This window comes from Drosophila hydei, unplaced genomic scaffold (assembly GCF_003285905.1).
Source record: "Drosophila hydei strain 15085-1641.00,03,60 unplaced genomic scaffold, DhydRS2 tig00000243-arrow-arrow-pilon, whole genome shotgun sequence".
NCBI lineage: Eukaryota > Metazoa > Arthropoda > Insecta > Diptera > Drosophilidae > Drosophila > Drosophila hydei.
This window is the reverse complement of record NW_022045693.1, coordinates 828,113-843,870: the sequence shown is the minus strand read 5'-3', so window position 1 is coordinate 843,870 and position 15,758 is coordinate 828,113. Positions and strand designations below refer to the sequence as shown.

The window sequence follows — 15,758 nt, the reverse complement described above, 5'->3', positions numbered from 1 at the left end:
GTACATATTTGTATATATTGTGAAAGCGCATCTGTTTACAGTTTCCTAATTCTGTCTAAGCTTGTATTTTGTTCCTACTGTTGCAATAGTGTTAGTGAGGGAGTGAGTTGTAAGAGTATAAGTCAATAGACAAACTCGCAAACAGAGTGAAACAGAGATACTTGTCCCTGCCAACAACTCTCTAGAGTTGCTGAGTGTGAGTGAGATGGCAACTTAGGATCTCCAGACAGGGTCGTTACCCATTTTGAAAGGGCACACGGTGTATATTTATATATGTATGTATGTATATATAATCAGTATACCGATGACAGCTTTATGATATAGTAATATATGCGTATATAAATATTATTCGTATAAACTATGAATATTCGATTGATCGCTATCATTGCAATTTTATTTGATATCAAATGCTTATTAAAGTCAAAACGTAGGTCCAACGCTAAATCTGTATTTCTGTTCTGAGCTACATAATGAACATCCCAACTGCAGTAGAGCTTAATTAAAATGTTTCCTTAACATGACAATTAAATTATTGTGTATGAATATATATATATAAATATATATATATCATATTTTATGGATGATGGCAATTTATTCATAAGGTCGAATCAAACTATAACAAAAAATTAATCTTTAATTTCTTTATTAATTAATAATTGTTATTGTTGTTGTTTCCTTTGTGCAGTTCGCTTCGGAATGCAGTTGTTTGTATTTAATTTTATTGAAAAGTAACTAAATTCTTAATGAGAAACATAAAAGCCATATTTCTCTTGCTCTAATATATATTTATACATATACATATATGTGTGGATGTTTTCTGTCTATCTCTATCTAATCCTCGCCAGCTGGTATGGCTTCCTCTAGACGTCGCACGAACTTAACACGCAGCTCCGTCACATTGTCGCCCTTCAATTGGTCCTGCAAATGAAACAAAAGCGAAAAAGTTGCCTTGAAGGAGCAGCAACCAAAAAGTATTCCACACATACACGTCCACACATCCACAAACACACACGCGCACAGTGAAGACTCTCTTGAGCGAACATCAAAGGCTTAAGACACTGTCAAACCAACATTCAATCAGATTTTTTAAAAAGTTTCTTTGTTTTTGTTTATGAGAAATAAAAATGTATGATTGAAATTCTAGTAAATTTTAAATTGAAATTTGTTTTAAAGTTACACGAATATTTTCCGAAATTTTGTTGAATTTATGAATCAATAAAAATCTTTAAAAACAGCTTTAAAACAGATCAAAAGCGATTCAAAATCGAATTGGATTAAATTCGAGTCCGAATTCGAACAAGTTCGAGTTCGATTGAGTTGAAGTTCAAGTTCGATTCTCAAGGAGTTGCAACACCTCAATAGACATAGGAACATATCGTGCTGCTGTTCGCTTTAGCTGAGCTTTCACTGTACACACTGAGTGTGAATGTTCTTTCGACTATCCAATACTATTTAATGCTTAACTATATCAACTATATGCTTTATAATATCATATATCTGTACCTGCACGAACCAGCTCTGCACCTCTAGCTGGACCATCTCGAGGGCGCCGCGTATGCAGCCACTGAGTATGGCGCTGTAGCGCAGATTGCTCAAATCGCTTGGCAGCTCCACGAACTCGGTCAACGGATTTGTATCGAAGAGCAGTGAGAACTCATCGGAGGCTGCTGACCAATTGGATATGGTTGGCTGTACATTTAGATAGATGCGAAACGCTTGCTGTATACGATCCGCTGTCTCTCGCATCTCCAGGCAGCGGGGAGCCGAGGTTCTGGCCAGAAAGTCCTCGATCAGGCGCATGCCCATGTTGTAGCCAATCCGCTCCAGCTGCTTGTTCACATCATCCACATTCTCAAAGTCGCGCAGCATCTGTGTAACCAGTGCGCCGTATGTCAAAGTCAGGAACTCCGAGTTCTGTATGTCAGTATATATTTGCATGTGTGTGTGTGTGTACAGAGAAAGAGAAAAAATAAAATCGTTGCAGACACTGTTCACACTGTCTATATCTAAGGATAAAACATGTTTTATTTTGGTAATAATTGAGTTTTCCCAATATAACCTATACATATTATAGGCTATGTTTAACAGAGGTGATTGCTGAAAGCCGCTGTTAAGTTAACAGCGTACGAAGTTTAGAGTTTAGTTTCGTAATGTATTTCTAATTTCAGCTGATAAGTTAAGCTAGCATTTGCCGAGCTGTTAATTTAACAGCAGATCTCACTCTTAATATATCACCCTGTTAACTTAACAGCAAAGTTTTGTTTTGTTTACATATGCACACATTTAAATAAATACACATTTATTTCCACTTGTCCTGAGGCTTAACATTACGGCTTAATATTACTTCTACATAACTATTTAAAGTTTACAGAACTATGTTAAAGGGGGAAGGGGGGCTGATAAGTGCTATCTACAATATAAACTGAAACGTTGGCTATTCCGTTTTGATGGCCGTGATGGTAATGCTCGGCGTTTGGTGTGGTGCTATCAGCTTGGGTGGTGCTCGCGCTGTGCCACGGCTCAATGTTGCACCGCCACTTGCTGCTAATGGCAGACCGATCTGGTCCATGCCGCTGGACGTATCGCCTTTCTCCTGGGCGCTATGAAAGCGCCCGCCCTCGCCACGCGCTCGATTCATGGCATGCCGATGGCGAGATTCATGCAGATATTTACAGCGCTCCTTGGGTATACGTGATTCCAGTTTCGCACGTGCCTGCCGACGGATCAGAATGCGTTTATACTGCTTGGCATTCACATAGAGCGGCTCCTCGTCCGCTTCGCCCTTGGAGTTCTCATCCTCCTCGCTGTTTGTATTCGTGCCTGTGGTGCTGGTGCTCACATCTGCACTGCTCGCATTACTGCCACCGCCACCACCACCACCAGCGACACCAGGGGTTGTCGTTGTTTGCAGCTGCACCTGGACTTGTGCCTGTTGCTGCTGTTGTTGTTGCTGTTGCTGCTGTTGTTGCTGCTGCTGCTGTTGTTGCTGTTGCACATTGTTGCTGGCCTGGGCGGTATTGGCAGCAACCGCTGCTGCCGCATTTACCGCCGTCATTTGGGGCAACATTATAATCTGCTGCCCGGCTGTGGGCGTCGCTTGATTTGCATTTGGGGCTGCTGTTATTTGTACCAATTGACCATTGATGTTGAGGTAGTGCGGCGCGGGCTGTGCTGCTACGGCAGCTGCTGCTGCAGCTGCAGCATTCGGATCGAGCGATGTGATCGTGGGCGTCTGATAGAATATGGTCTGGCCATCGGGCAGCTGCATCACTTGCATCTGTGGCTGTTGTTGTGCCTGCAGCATGATTTGATTGGCCTGCAGTGGTATCAATTGAGGCTGCAAGGCAGTTGTTGATCCACCTGCCTGTGCCTGTGTCTGCGGTTGCCCGATTATGATTTGACCGCCAGCTGTCGACAGCAGCGGCATTGGTATCACTTGAATTGGCTGTCCAACTGTTGCCGTTGCCGTGTTTACATTTGGATTGTTGGCACTTGTGTTGGGCGTGTTACTTGCATTGTTGTTACTGTTGTTGTTGGTGTTGTTGCTCATTCTTGTTGTAGCTGTTGTGCGGTTACTGCTGAAATGGTTATCCATAGCGCGCAGGTTGCGCTATTTTGTTTCGCTTGCGTTTCCCTCTCACACGCCCTCACTTACTGCAAAAGCGAATGTGAAGCCGATTTTGAGGGTGGGTGGCACTTCAAATTGTTCGGTACTTAAGACTAGGACCAAAAACAAGTAACTAATCTTACAAGCTAGTAACCGTGAGTATTCTGGTTTCTATTCTGCTTTCAGCTTACTTACCACTTTCTTGGCGTCCAATCTGGAGGCTTGTCGTGACATTTTGATCTAGTTTAATTTTTGAAAAATGCTTCAAAATTCGTGAAAATACTTTTTTCTTCAGTGGTGGGTATACTGCACATGAGACACTTTTGCGATATTATATTTAGTTATCGATAGATCGTGGTTGGAGTCACGTCTGTGGCGATTGGTACATGTGTACCAAAATTAAAACATATTTATTTGAAGCATATTGTTTTATAATTTTTAAATATATATTTATTTTTTGTTTTACATTATTAAAAAAAAAATTGTAATATAAAATAAAATTATTATCAAATAACACCAATATTAGTACATTGGTACAAAATTGGTACTCAATTATGATGAGTTCATAAGAAATGACATTTGTCACATTTATATATTTATTTATTTTTTTTTTAATTGATCAATTTGAAAATATATAATTAAATGCTTATTTATATATTAACAATTGTTAATAAAACTAAATTGTTAAGATAATGGTAGCCCTGATTGCAATGCAGCGATAGTCAAAACAAGCACAATATTTATCGATTAGACTAATTTGTCGTTATAATAATAACAATCCAAGTCCAAAGTACGCGAAGAACCGCAATTGATAAATTGCAAATTTAAAGCAAAAAGATGGCTTCAACTGGGCTGCTGGTGGTGTCTAATATCAAGCAACTGGGAAAATCTTTGCGAAGCATTGAAAAATACGTAAACTCGCTGTACATTCACTTAAATGTGATAGGCTCAACACAATCAGCATCGTCACCAGCTTGGGGTCGGCTTATATCACAGTTGTATGCCGATGGTAGCAGCTATGTGGGCAACAAAGTGGATCTACGCGTCCTGGTGGCACCGCTCAAGAAGCACTCAGCTGACAGCAAGCTGTCACTACGAAAACCTGTTGATATGATATTCTCGGATGCACATCAGCCGGAGCTGTGCGACAGGCTGCGCAACGCTTTAAACATAAGTCAGCCAACGATCTTTCTAAATGACACCAACAGCTGTGATTTTCAGCTACTGGAAACTGATTTCAATCAGAAGTCTTATCCCACAGTTGTCCTGGGCGGCACCTTTGATCGCATACACATTGGCCACAAGATATTTCTCACGCAGGCCGTGCTACGCGCCTGCAAACGGCTCGTCGTGGGCGTCACAACGGCTACAATGACTAAAGGTAAACTACAATGATTCAGCAATTAGATGTTATCTGTGTTTCTTATCTCTAATCAATTTTTATAATTATTTAAAGGCAAAATATTGCCAGAGCTTATTTTGCCCGTGGAGCAAAGAATTGCAGAATTGCGCGAGTTCCTATTGGACATAGATAACACGCTGCAATATGATATTGTGCCCATTGATGATCCGTTTGGACCGACGCAACATGATCCTGATATGGACTTAATTGTTGTCAGTGCCGAGACGTTGCGTGGCGGTCAAAAGGTCAACGAAATACGAGCCACCAAACAGCTGCGCCAACTAGATATATTTTCTATTGATATTGTGGAGAGTAATGTAACTGATGGGATACACGAGTCGAAGGTCAGCTCCAGCAATACACGCATAGATTTGCTGGGCACACGCTGGCGACTGCCGGAGGTAAGCTTGTATTAATTATACTTGATTTGGCAGAGTTTAAACTGTTTTCTAATTTTCATTAGCCACATCCAAAACTACCTCCACGGCCGTATATTATAGGACTTACAGGTGGCATTGCATCGGGCAAGAGCAAAATGGCTGAGCGTCTGGGCAAGATGGGCGCCTATGTGATCGACTGTGACAAGGTGGCGCATGATGTCTATGAGCCCGGACAAACGTGCTATGAGAAAATAGTCAAACATTTTGGAGAGGACATTCTCTCAGACGATGGTCGGATTGATCGCAAAAAGTTGGGTCCACTAGTATTTGCCAATGTACAAGAGCTGGACACGCTAAATTCCATCGTGTGGCCAGAGCTAATGGTGGAGGTGAATAGACGATTGGACGAATTGCGCGCTGCAACGAAAGTGCCTAAGGTCGTGGTTCTGGAGGCAGCGGTGCTGCTGAAAGCGGGCTGGGAGATTCATTGTCATGAAGTGTGGTCAATGATTGTGACCCCAGATGAAGCAGTTCGGCGTATTATCGAACGCAACAATCTAAGTGAAAAAGAAGCTCGCAATCGATTGGCCAATCAAGTGAACAACGCGGATATTGTTGACAAGTCTCAAGTAATCTTCAGCTCGCAATGGGATTACGATTTCACACAGATGCAGGCGGAGCGAGCTTGGAAAATGCTCAACAAGGAGCTCGATGGTCGGCCACTAAGTAGTCTGTGATTAAGCTGTGGATATTATTAATGCCAAGTTGATTTGATTTATTTGTTAGTTGTCCATTGTTAATGCATTTCTATTAGTTATGGTTTTATGCTTAATTTTAAGTTGAAAGTACAAGGGGAGCAGCAAACACTAAAACTTCAATTTGAATGCCAAGCGAAAATGTTTAGTGGCTTTCGCCTTTTTTTCCGGAGACACGCTTAAAGTCCGTCATCTTGGTTGTAATAATTGGGGAGCCTATGAACCCAATATAATCAATTTGAGTTATATCTCCACCCGATTGATTATTTTTTACATAGATCTGTATGTTTTGTACATTCTGGAATTTCACATATCTGAGATTAACGGGATTGCCGTTCTCCAGCTCCTTCTCAACCAGGCTGAAAGTAGTTTATGATTAATAGAGATATTAGATTAGAATAACTCAACTCACGTCAGATCCTGTACGCTGCTCATGGATTCGGCCATATCAAAATCAATTGTCCGTGGTTGATTAATAAATAACTTCACTTCCTTGGGACCCAATTGCGGTGGTGCCTTGAACTTAAGCGAGTGTATCTTGACAGCTTGATTAAATGTTATCGACAAGATGAGTTGCTCATCGCAATCCGACTGCAAGAAGCCACCAGCCGAAGCGAGAGCGTGCTTCAAGTTGTGGTCGTCGGATTCATTCAGACATTCGCATTCCTGCTTCGAGATGAACGTGTTCAGCTCCATCTGTACGGATGAGTCATTCAATTAAATTTATTTCTCAAATGGGAATTCATATGCTTCACTAACCAATCCTTGGCCGTAATCCTCGCCTGTCTCCTCGGCAACGCCAGTGCCAATGTGCTCCTCTATTTTCGCCTCCAAACCCATTATATCAGCACCTTGAATACGATCGATTTTGGTCCTGTTCCGATAAAATATGAATGTTGGCATAGCAGAAACTCCCTGGCCAGCTGCTGTATCTTGGCATTTGTCCACATCAACCTTTAGGAATATGGCTTTGGGATATTTACTGGGAAACGTGTCAAACACGGGCGCAATCCTTTGACAGGGCCCGCACCATGTTGCAGTAAAATCTACAACAACCAGACGTATCCCCGCCTGGGAGAGCTCCGCTTGAAAATGTGATTCGTCGTTTATTACACGTACTGCCATGTTTACTTTTCAAATAGAATAAAATGCAAAATGACTGGCAGGTTTTTACAAAAAGCAAAAATTAATTTGCTCGATTTCTTGAATTTGGCAACTCTATTGGAATATTTATCGATAAGTGGCGAATTGCAAACGCTCCAGCTCTAAATATGGCGTCTGAATAAAAAGCAAGAAGAAGGGTGCTGCTGATAAAAATTCTTTGCGGTCGCCGCAAAAAGTGATGAATTGTTTGTTAAAAGTTATGATTATTTAAGCCTTAATCTTTACAAAATAACTAGTTTGTAAACAAATAATAAACTTAAGACAATGGATGCTCAACCGCCAAGAGGTTAGAAGACAATTATTTGCCAAAACACACACATACACGCACGTTCCGGAGCTCAGCTAAAAAAAACTTGATGAAAATTTGTAACTGTTTTGCAGATGCAAGTTTACGCAATATAATAGACAAACTGGCTGAATTTGTGGCACGCAATGGACCCGAGTTTGAAGCAATTACCAAACAAAAGCAACAGAATAATCCAAAGTTTGAATTTCTCTATGGCGGCGAATTTGCCAGCTATTATCAGTTCCGTGTGGCAGCGGAGCAGGCAAGTGAGTAAACCATGAATGCCTTAATTTCCTTATTGCTGACATATTTTCTGATTCAGTGCTAAAGCAGCAAAGCGGCTTGCCAACAAATGCACTCTATATGCAACAGCCGCCGCCCACTCATCCACACTATGCTCCACAGCAACAGCAGCAACAACAGCAGCAGCAACTGCCACCCATTATGCATGACAATGTCCAGGATAGTATGCAGCAACAAAAATCTCAACATCTGTGGCCACCTAATGCCGGCGTTGCAACCGGAACTGGTTCAGCTCCAACACCGCAATCAGCAAATGGCACTGCAATGACATTGAATTTGGCCAGCCAATTGGATGCAATTAAAATGCAACAGAATACACTGCGAGAGCAAATCAAACAGTCGGAAGCGAATCTTTCCGCACAGCATACGGTAAATAATTTATTATTTCCTTTCTCTCTTTCTCTCTCTCTTCTCGCAGGTGTGACTTCTATATATATTTAAATATATATATATATGAAGGAAAGAAGCCTTAATTTTAATTGATCGTAGTAATTTGTCAATTACTCTCATTTGAATGTTTCCAGAATATATATATATTCTGATCTTGGCACTTGTATGCAATGTTCCAAAAATGTCGAGCATATAAGTTCCCATCTGATTCAGTCCAAATTTGCTATTCTAACGGATGTTCCCATTCTTACTGTCCCATAAACTGAATTTCCTACATTGAACGATTTGTGTGTGTCTTAATCTAGCTGCATATATGACTTTTAGGTTATTTATACTTCGGCATTCCGAAGTTAACTTTTCTATCGCGTCCTTAGTCGAGTTTTCGATTCGATCCTGCCAAAGAAACTTCTAAACTTGAAACTATAATAAACATCAACTGGGCTACTTCTTTTCTGCTTTGTCTACTTTTTGCGTGTATGCTTGTGTTTTTTTATTCTTCAGTCCCCTGTCCTGGATACATTCTATATATAAATATACACATATACTTTCAGCTTTTATATAACTGCATTTAACTTAATTAATCACGTCTTACAATATGTTTATATTATTATTGTTTTTTTACCTATCAAATAACCAATTTTACAATGCTACATTAAATTTTTGCTTTATTGTATATTTTTTGAAACATAAAACCTAAAAAAACCACTCTTCATATCAACTGATAAAAAAATACAAAAAAAAAATTGTGTAAAAAACTCAAATTATTAAAAATCAAAACGAAATCCTCGTTTATTGTCGCATACGAAATATATGAACATTTCAAACAAAACCAACGGCAAAACGAAAACCTCGAACACGAAACCGAAACGAAATGAAATGAACTGAAACGAAATGAAATGAAATCGTGAAACCTTTAGGCACTGATGACCCAAAAGACAAAGCAAATCGACGATGCAATGGCAGCGGCACAGACGACACAGCTGGAACAATTGGCCAATGAGCAGAGCATTGTGATCAGGGATTTTGATGCTGTACTCCAGCCGATCATCGAGTCCTGCACCAAGGATAGTATCTCATCAGGTAAATATACGCAGCTACAGCTACGAGTGGCTAAAAAAAAACTAGTTTTTTAAATCTAAATAAATATATATGCGTTTACGTCAGTTAACTTTTTGAGCTAGACAAACTGCAAATTCCAAATTCACAAATAATCAAAAAAAAAAAAAAAATACAAATAAATCAAATTTAATTCAAACTTTACCTAAAATTAATGCAAAAAGAGACAATGACAATATGAGTAACCCGTTTGATATTGCAATTTTAGGCAAGAACTGGATTTTACAGCATTCAACCGACAGCGCAAAAATCAATGTCGTTTTACAATATCTTTTAAAGAAGTATGCCTCAGTTTATATTTAATTAATTGATCTTTCAACATTTATTAATTACATGTGTTTCTTTCTTTCAATCGAGTGTTAAAACGAGAAAAACAAAACGATATCGAAACGAAACGAAATGAAATCGAAATGCAAGCAAACGCAACGAGAGCGTGCGCAAGAGAGAGAGAGAGAGAGAGAGACACAGAGCGACGTCTTTTTTTCTGAAGAGAGCGCGCGAGATGAATTACGCTCTCAAAAAATAATAAAATCAAATTTGATTCGTTGATTCGTTTTGAAAGAGAGAATTTTGAAGCTGCAAACGGGGCTCAAAGCGTCGTTTGAGTCCTTTGAGCCTTAAGCCATTAGTTAGGCAGCAATAAACAGTTGATTAGTTAAGACACACAAACGCACACATACACATACACATATTTAACAAACAAACACACGCACACACACACACACACACAATACGAATCAAAACGCAGCACAACAAACACTTTGGCAAATGTTGTTGTTGTTGTTGCGCTTGCAGCAAGCGAGATAAAAAGAAAGAACGAATGAGAGAAAAGAGAAATGGACAAAAATATGTTTTTTTCGTTTGTTAATTTATTTTTAGGGCTTTGGTCAATGGTTCAACGTTTCAGCAAAAATTGCATCTTATATATTTAGTTAATGATATACTCCATCATTGGTAAGTTCACAAGAAGCAAAAAGTAATTAGCATAAAAAACAAGACAAAACCAAAGAACAAACAACCAAACTAAGTAACAGAGAAAAATAAGTAAACATGTTGCTGTCGGGCGCTACCGACTGCACAATACTCGTTCACAGTCCACTTGAAAAACTTTAGATTAACCTCAAGGGGGATTCTGCAGTCAGTTAGCTGTGCAAGATAAATTTGTTTTCCTCCAATTTGCTACACCTTCCATTTGTGTAGATATAGTATACAATATATTTATATACGGGCGTTGTCTACATGAGTATATATTCTAAATTTCAACGTTATAAATTCGCTTTTATCGTATTAGAAAGAGCGTACCCCGATTTTCTACGCCATTAGTGTGCATATTGGAGAATCTATGCATTTTAAGCTTATAGTTTCGGTTTCAACATACCCTTCGTGAACGAGTATAAAAAAGTGGAAATGAGTTCGGGCTACCGAATTTTAAATACCTTATTAGCAGTTGTGAATTAAATGCATTTATATAGCACGGTAAAGGGTAAATATAGTGTCCGACTTTTATATAAAGGTAGAGATCTTTAAAAGTATAAAATTAATCTCAAATATTAATAATGAGAAAAGTAAACTTTGTTTCGCTGAGATGAAAATGAATACTCTATATGATTTACTTTTATTTAGATATACCAAATTGCTAGTTTCTATGGATTATATTTAACTCCAAAACTTAACGTATCCAATACTTTCTTAAGACACTCTGCAAGGGTATTACTTCAATATGCAGCCATAATATAAACTTTGTTGCTTAGTTCAGGCACAAGACACAGACTGACATACAGAGAGACAAAGTAGCTTTGTGTTTCAATCGAACTGGCCACACAGCATCCTTAAATGCGAGATGCAGGCACGTTTTGCTTAAGCGCCAACATCTATTTTTACAGCATGCGCAAAAATATCAACGATTTGAAGAACAGCCTCGAGAACGTCGTTATTCCGATGTTCTGCAGCGCCGACTTGAGTAAGCATCTATCAAATATCTCTATATATAAGTATTTTAATTATCCCTTTCTTCATTTAGTTGCGACCAATGATCAGCGCCAGAAGCTGTCGAAGCTGCTTTCTTTGTGGGAGTCCAAGGCCAAGTTCTTTGATGCGTGTGTCATCTCCAAGCTACAATCTCCGGACTCTTCGATGCAGGAGTATAAGACGAATCTGCAGAATACACATCACGATATTGTGGCCAAGTACACGCAGAGCACGAAGGCCACGCTGGACAAGTAAGTGGCAAATTGGGTTAAACACCTCAGTTCTTAAGCGTTTCACCATTGTTTGCTTTTTCTCATTGTAGCTATCAAAAGCAGCATCAAATCTTCATGCAACATGCCACGCAACAAATTGCGCAGCTGGAGCAGCAAAAGCTGCAACTGGAGAAACAAATGCTGGTCGCACAAAATGCTCAGCCGGGCACACCGCAAGCCAAATCTATACCTTCATTGATGGCGCAACGCATCGCTATGCCTGGCACAGTGGAGGAGCAACTTATGAATACGCCGCCGCCGCCAACGACGACGCATGAGCCAGGAAACAACATGTACGCAGGCTATCCACAGCAACAGCAACAGCCGCCACCGCAGCAGCAGCCGCCACCTAGCAGTCATTATGTCGATGCACGCGGTCCTAACTTTTTCATTCCGGATATGTCGAAGCCGCCGCCAGGCTTTCCAACACCCATACACGGTCAAGTGCCACCGCAGCAGCAACAGCAGCAACAACAGCAGCAGCCACTGCCGAATCAGTATCCGCCATTGCCTGGACAATTGCCTGTTGCAGCTGGCGACGCGCCTGTTGATTTGGGCGTATTAAATGCAGCCATACAAGCCGTAATGCAATTGCAGCATCAGCAACAACACCAGCAACGACATCCCGACGAGCAACAGCAACAATTGCAACTGCAACACCAGCAGCAGGTGCAACAACAACAGCAGCAGGTGCCACCGCCATCATCATTTGGACAAATGCCACACTCGAATCTGACTGATCCAGGCGTCAATATGGGCGCTTTGAATGCAGCGATGAATGTGGTGATGCAACAGCGATCGGATGATGACCAACTGCCCCATACGGACTGTGATTTGGAATCAGGGGAGCCGCCCATGGTCATGCAAGAGCCACAAGTGCCGACAGCGCCTTATTATGACTTGCCAGCAGGTCTCATTGTGCCACTTATACGACTGGAGGATTACAACTATAAGCCACTAGATCCAACGGAAATACGTTTGCCAGCACCAGCGCCGCAAAGCGAACGCTTGACAAATGCATTAAATGCCTTTTATGCGGCGCCTTCACATGACCGACCCAGGGATAAGTGAGTAGCTTAAATATATAAATCATAAGTCCTAATTTAATCAAACGATCTTGCAGTGAGGGTTGGGAGAAGTTGGGTCTGTACGAGTACTACAAGGTGAAGAATGCGGCGCGCAAGCAAAAGGAGGAGGAGATCAAGAATGGCACACGCGACAAATCACGTTCACCCAGTCCCATTATTCTAGAGAAAGTTAAGAAGACCAATAAGCGGTGTTATCGGTAAGTTTGCATATAATTTATTTGAATGATCATATTTATATTTGATTTGGGTCATAGCTCCAAGAGTCGAAGTCGCTCGCGTACCCGCTCGCCTGTCAGTCGCAATAAATCCCGCTCACGATCCAAGTCACGTTCTGCGGAACGCGCCGTTACACCGCCGCCTCAACGAAGTCGTGGAGGAGGACCAGGTGGTGGTGGTGGCAGCAATCGCAAGACCCGCAATCGTTCGCCGCGTCATGAACGCGATAACAACAGTCGCGAGAATCGCAACAATAGCAATAATAACAACAATAGCAACAACAACAGTAACAACACTAATAGCAACAATGTAAACAACTCCAGGCGGGTAGAACGCGACAGATCGCCCACCCCCCCTAGTTTCTTGTAAGTTCCTACGCCCAAACCGAAATCGGATCCAAGTCTAATCTTAGCTCTTCCTTGCAGTGGAAGCAGCTTTGCCAAGCCGCAGGAATTTATAGAGGAGACAAATAAAGGCCATCAGATGCTCATGAAAATGGGCTGGGGCGGCACTGGCACGGGCTTAGGCTCGAAAAGTCAAGGCATTGATACGCCCATATCGGGTGGCGAGGTGCGCGATCGCAAGGATATGTACAAGGTAAGGACGGCCAGTAGTCGATTTCGTTTTTTCGTGTTATTAACTTATATCTGGTTTTAGGGCGTGGGCAACAATCTAAACGATCCGTTTGAAAGGTTCCGCAAGAATAAAGGAGCCGCTTTTGCGCATCGCATGAGCACCAGAGATTACAAAGCCTAAAAGTCTGCCTGCCTACTAAGATGCCTTGTACACATCCTCCAACTGATATCGCATTTCTGTTCACTTTTCCTTCCTTTTAGTCAAGAGAATACATTTTTTTAAAAAGCAAAAATAATTGTTTATTCTTTATGTATTAATCACGCGGTGACATTGAATGATGTCTGCGCAGCCTTGGCGTTCACCTTCTCCAGCACCTGAAGCAATCCTTTACCCGGGCCACATTCAAAGGTGCGCGGAAAGTCAACTCCTGGACGTCGCTCGTAAAGCTCGTGTAGTGTCTGCTCCCATTTGACCGGTTTGACAATCTGTTTGGGCAGCTGGCGTAGGATGTGAGAGACATGCTTGTATGGCTTGCCATCCACATTGGAGTAGACGCGTATGATGGGATCCTGCAGTCGTATCGCCTTCAGCGCCTTGCTAAATGGCTCCACTGCGCTTGCCATGAGGGGTGTGTGAAAGGCTCCACTGACTGCCAAACGTTTCATCCGGCGTATCTTTAGTGCTTTGGCATGCTTTTCGAGGAACTCCAATGCTTCAACGTTGCCCGCTACAACCTTGCAATGTGGGTACATATAGTTGGCAATGCCACAGTAGGGCGACTCCACGCCGCTGTCCACACACCATTGCAACGCTTTGGCGCACGCTTCGCCCAAATTGGTGTCCGGGCCGTATAGTGCCATGGCCATGGCACCGGGCGCCTGATCACATGCTGCCTGCATTGCATTGGCACGTACCTGTACCAGCTGTAGTGCCTTGTCGAAGGGCAGTGCGCCCGCATAGACCAAGGCCGTGATCTCGCCCAGACTGAAGCCCGCTGCTGCCACACAGTTTTCTATAGCTTTAGGCCGTTCCTCGCGCAGTTGCTCCAAAGCGGCTAGCGAAGAAACCATAACAGCCAGCTGTGCGTATTCGGTGCGATTCAGTTTTTCACGTGGCCCCTCGAGACAAATCTTGAGCAGGTCGTATTTGAGCACGTCATTGGCCAGTTCAAAGATACGACGGGCGCCGGGAAACCGCAGTAAATCCTTGGCCATGCCCACATACTGTGTGCCTTGGCCGGGAAACAGTACTACACTCGTCTCCTTGGGATCGATTGCCGGCCGGCTGTTGCTCTCGAGGGGCTCTGCTAGTTCATTAATGAGTTGCTGTCGCTTGGCTGCATTGATATCAGGCTTAACAGCTGCTTCTGGTGCTTTGCTACCACTGCTCCAGCGGCACCAGCTACAGTTGCCCTGGAGATTCGTCTTACGCACAAAATGCCGTACTTTTGCTCCGAACATTTTGTTTTTCTTCTCTTTACATAAAAAAAACGCTGACTGGAAAACAGCTGTTCATTGTTGTTCGCAATTGGCACTAGATGGCGCTTGAGCTGATTAAGCAGGTGGCGCCCCACAGCAGACGTTCGTATTACCAAACTTACTGTCCGTTTCTTTTGAAACACTTTCGATTTCAGCCGCGCTGAAACTTGATTTATGTTGGCCAAAACTAGCATGCGCTATGTGACTAAGTTTTGTTTACCATAAATGGACATTCTTGTGGTCTTATTCACTGAGTTGTGGCATTGAGATCAAATTAGTCATGAGTCTCTGCACCTATTGTAAATATTTCGGAACTTGAAAGAGCATCAAAAAGTTTTTATCTCATTAGAAATGCGAATATCCCCTAGCACAGAGTTGGTTGAACTTTTAGCTTGAAAAAAAGAAAAAGAATGCAAAGATTCTTTAACAGACCGGTAAAGAAGGATGGCAAATTGCTGTTGTTCTTGTTGTGGTTGCTGTTGTTGTTCTCTGAAAAAGTCAGATGCGGACGTGACGCACCACTTTCGCCCTCTGGTTCATGGAACACGCCTGCCAGCAGCAACAACAACAACCAGAGTAACCCACACGCTCACACGATCAAAGCTGGCTTTCCTTTTCAGCTCTGTTGCCAAGGACCAAACTCGTCTAGACACACACAAGAGTTCGAGCGCCGCTGAAGCCGAAGATGAAGAAGACGATGCTATCTAATAGAATGAGAACCAGTTTTACTTTGGCTGCCAAAAAAGAACCGAAAATA

At 42.0% G+C, this 15,758-nt stretch overlaps 6 protein-coding genes across 8 annotated transcripts; 2 read left to right on the top strand and 4 right to left on the bottom strand.

The window, feature by feature from the left end:
* Nucleotides 1-662: 662 nt before the first annotated feature.
* LOC111595268 (trafficking protein particle complex subunit 3) lies at nucleotides 663-3,925 on the bottom strand. Its single transcript, XM_023308914.2, has 3 exons — nucleotides 3,803-3,925; nucleotides 1,504-1,914; nucleotides 663-918 (listed from the first exon to the last, which is right to left on the bottom strand). The coding sequence occupies exons 1-3, from the start codon at nucleotides 3,839-3,841 to the stop codon at nucleotides 832-834; spliced, it is 537 nt and encodes a 178-aa protein (XP_023164682.1). The 5' UTR covers nucleotides 3,842-3,925; the 3' UTR covers nucleotides 663-831.
* Nucleotides 1,968-3,881, bottom strand: LOC111595267 (nuclear transcription factor Y subunit alpha). 2 transcript variants are annotated; one of them, XM_030223609.1, is made up of 2 exons: nucleotides 3,803-3,881; nucleotides 1,968-3,720 (listed from the first exon to the last, which is right to left on the bottom strand). In XM_030223609.1, the coding sequence occupies exon 2, from the start codon at nucleotides 3,593-3,595 to the stop codon at nucleotides 2,435-2,437; it is 1,161 nt and encodes a 386-aa protein (XP_030079469.1). In that variant the 5' UTR covers nucleotides 3,596-3,720; nucleotides 3,803-3,881; the 3' UTR covers nucleotides 1,968-2,434. The 2 variants fall into 2 exon arrangements, with proteins under 2 accessions (XP_030079469.1, XP_023164681.1); XM_023308913.2 differs by having other exon boundaries at nucleotides 1,970-3,654.
* A 385-nt stretch (nucleotides 3,926-4,310) lies between the features above and the next one.
* Nucleotides 4,311-6,147, top strand: LOC111595307 (bifunctional coenzyme A synthase). Its single transcript, XM_023308965.2, has 3 exons — nucleotides 4,311-4,988; nucleotides 5,064-5,410; nucleotides 5,473-6,147. The coding sequence occupies exons 1-3, from the start codon at nucleotides 4,445-4,447 to the stop codon at nucleotides 6,124-6,126; spliced, it is 1,545 nt and encodes a 514-aa protein (XP_023164733.2). The 5' UTR covers nucleotides 4,311-4,444; the 3' UTR covers nucleotides 6,127-6,147.
* A 4-nt stretch (nucleotides 6,148-6,151) lies between these two features.
* Nucleotides 6,152-7,347, bottom strand: LOC111595309 (thioredoxin-like protein 1). Its single transcript, XM_023308967.2, has 3 exons — nucleotides 6,904-7,347; nucleotides 6,557-6,840; nucleotides 6,152-6,503 (listed from the first exon to the last, which is right to left on the bottom strand). Exons 1-3 carry the CDS (start codon nucleotides 7,267-7,269, stop codon nucleotides 6,290-6,292), a joined length of 864 nt encoding a protein of 287 aa, XP_023164735.2. The 5' UTR covers nucleotides 7,270-7,347; the 3' UTR covers nucleotides 6,152-6,289.
* Nucleotides 7,348-7,414: 67 nt separating this feature from the next.
* On the top strand, nucleotides 7,415-13,809 carry LOC111595306 (calcium homeostasis endoplasmic reticulum protein). 2 transcript variants are annotated; one of them, XM_023308963.2, is made up of 13 exons: nucleotides 7,415-7,594; nucleotides 7,690-7,860; nucleotides 7,917-8,266; nucleotides 9,205-9,367; nucleotides 9,612-9,684; nucleotides 10,283-10,357; nucleotides 11,287-11,363; nucleotides 11,424-11,622; nucleotides 11,694-12,710; nucleotides 12,767-12,928; nucleotides 12,986-13,312; nucleotides 13,373-13,544; nucleotides 13,605-13,809. In XM_023308963.2, the coding sequence occupies exons 1-13, from the start codon at nucleotides 7,573-7,575 to the stop codon at nucleotides 13,701-13,703; spliced, it is 2,907 nt and encodes a 968-aa protein (XP_023164731.2). In that variant the 5' UTR covers nucleotides 7,415-7,572; the 3' UTR covers nucleotides 13,704-13,809. The 2 variants fall into 2 exon arrangements, with proteins under 2 accessions (XP_023164731.2, XP_023164732.2); XM_023308964.2 differs by lacking the exons at nucleotides 9,612-9,684; nucleotides 11,424-11,622; nucleotides 11,694-12,710; ... (2 more) ...; nucleotides 13,373-13,544; nucleotides 13,605-13,809 and having other exon boundaries at nucleotides 11,287-11,362.
* A 17-nt stretch (nucleotides 13,810-13,826) lies between these two features.
* Nucleotides 13,827-15,030, bottom strand: LOC111595308 (probable malonyl-CoA-acyl carrier protein transacylase, mitochondrial). Its single transcript, XM_023308966.2, has one exon. The coding sequence runs from the start codon at nucleotides 14,981-14,983 to the stop codon at nucleotides 13,841-13,843; it is 1,143 nt and encodes a 380-aa protein (XP_023164734.2). The 5' UTR covers nucleotides 14,984-15,030; the 3' UTR covers nucleotides 13,827-13,840.
* Nucleotides 15,031-15,758: the final 728 nt, after the last annotated feature.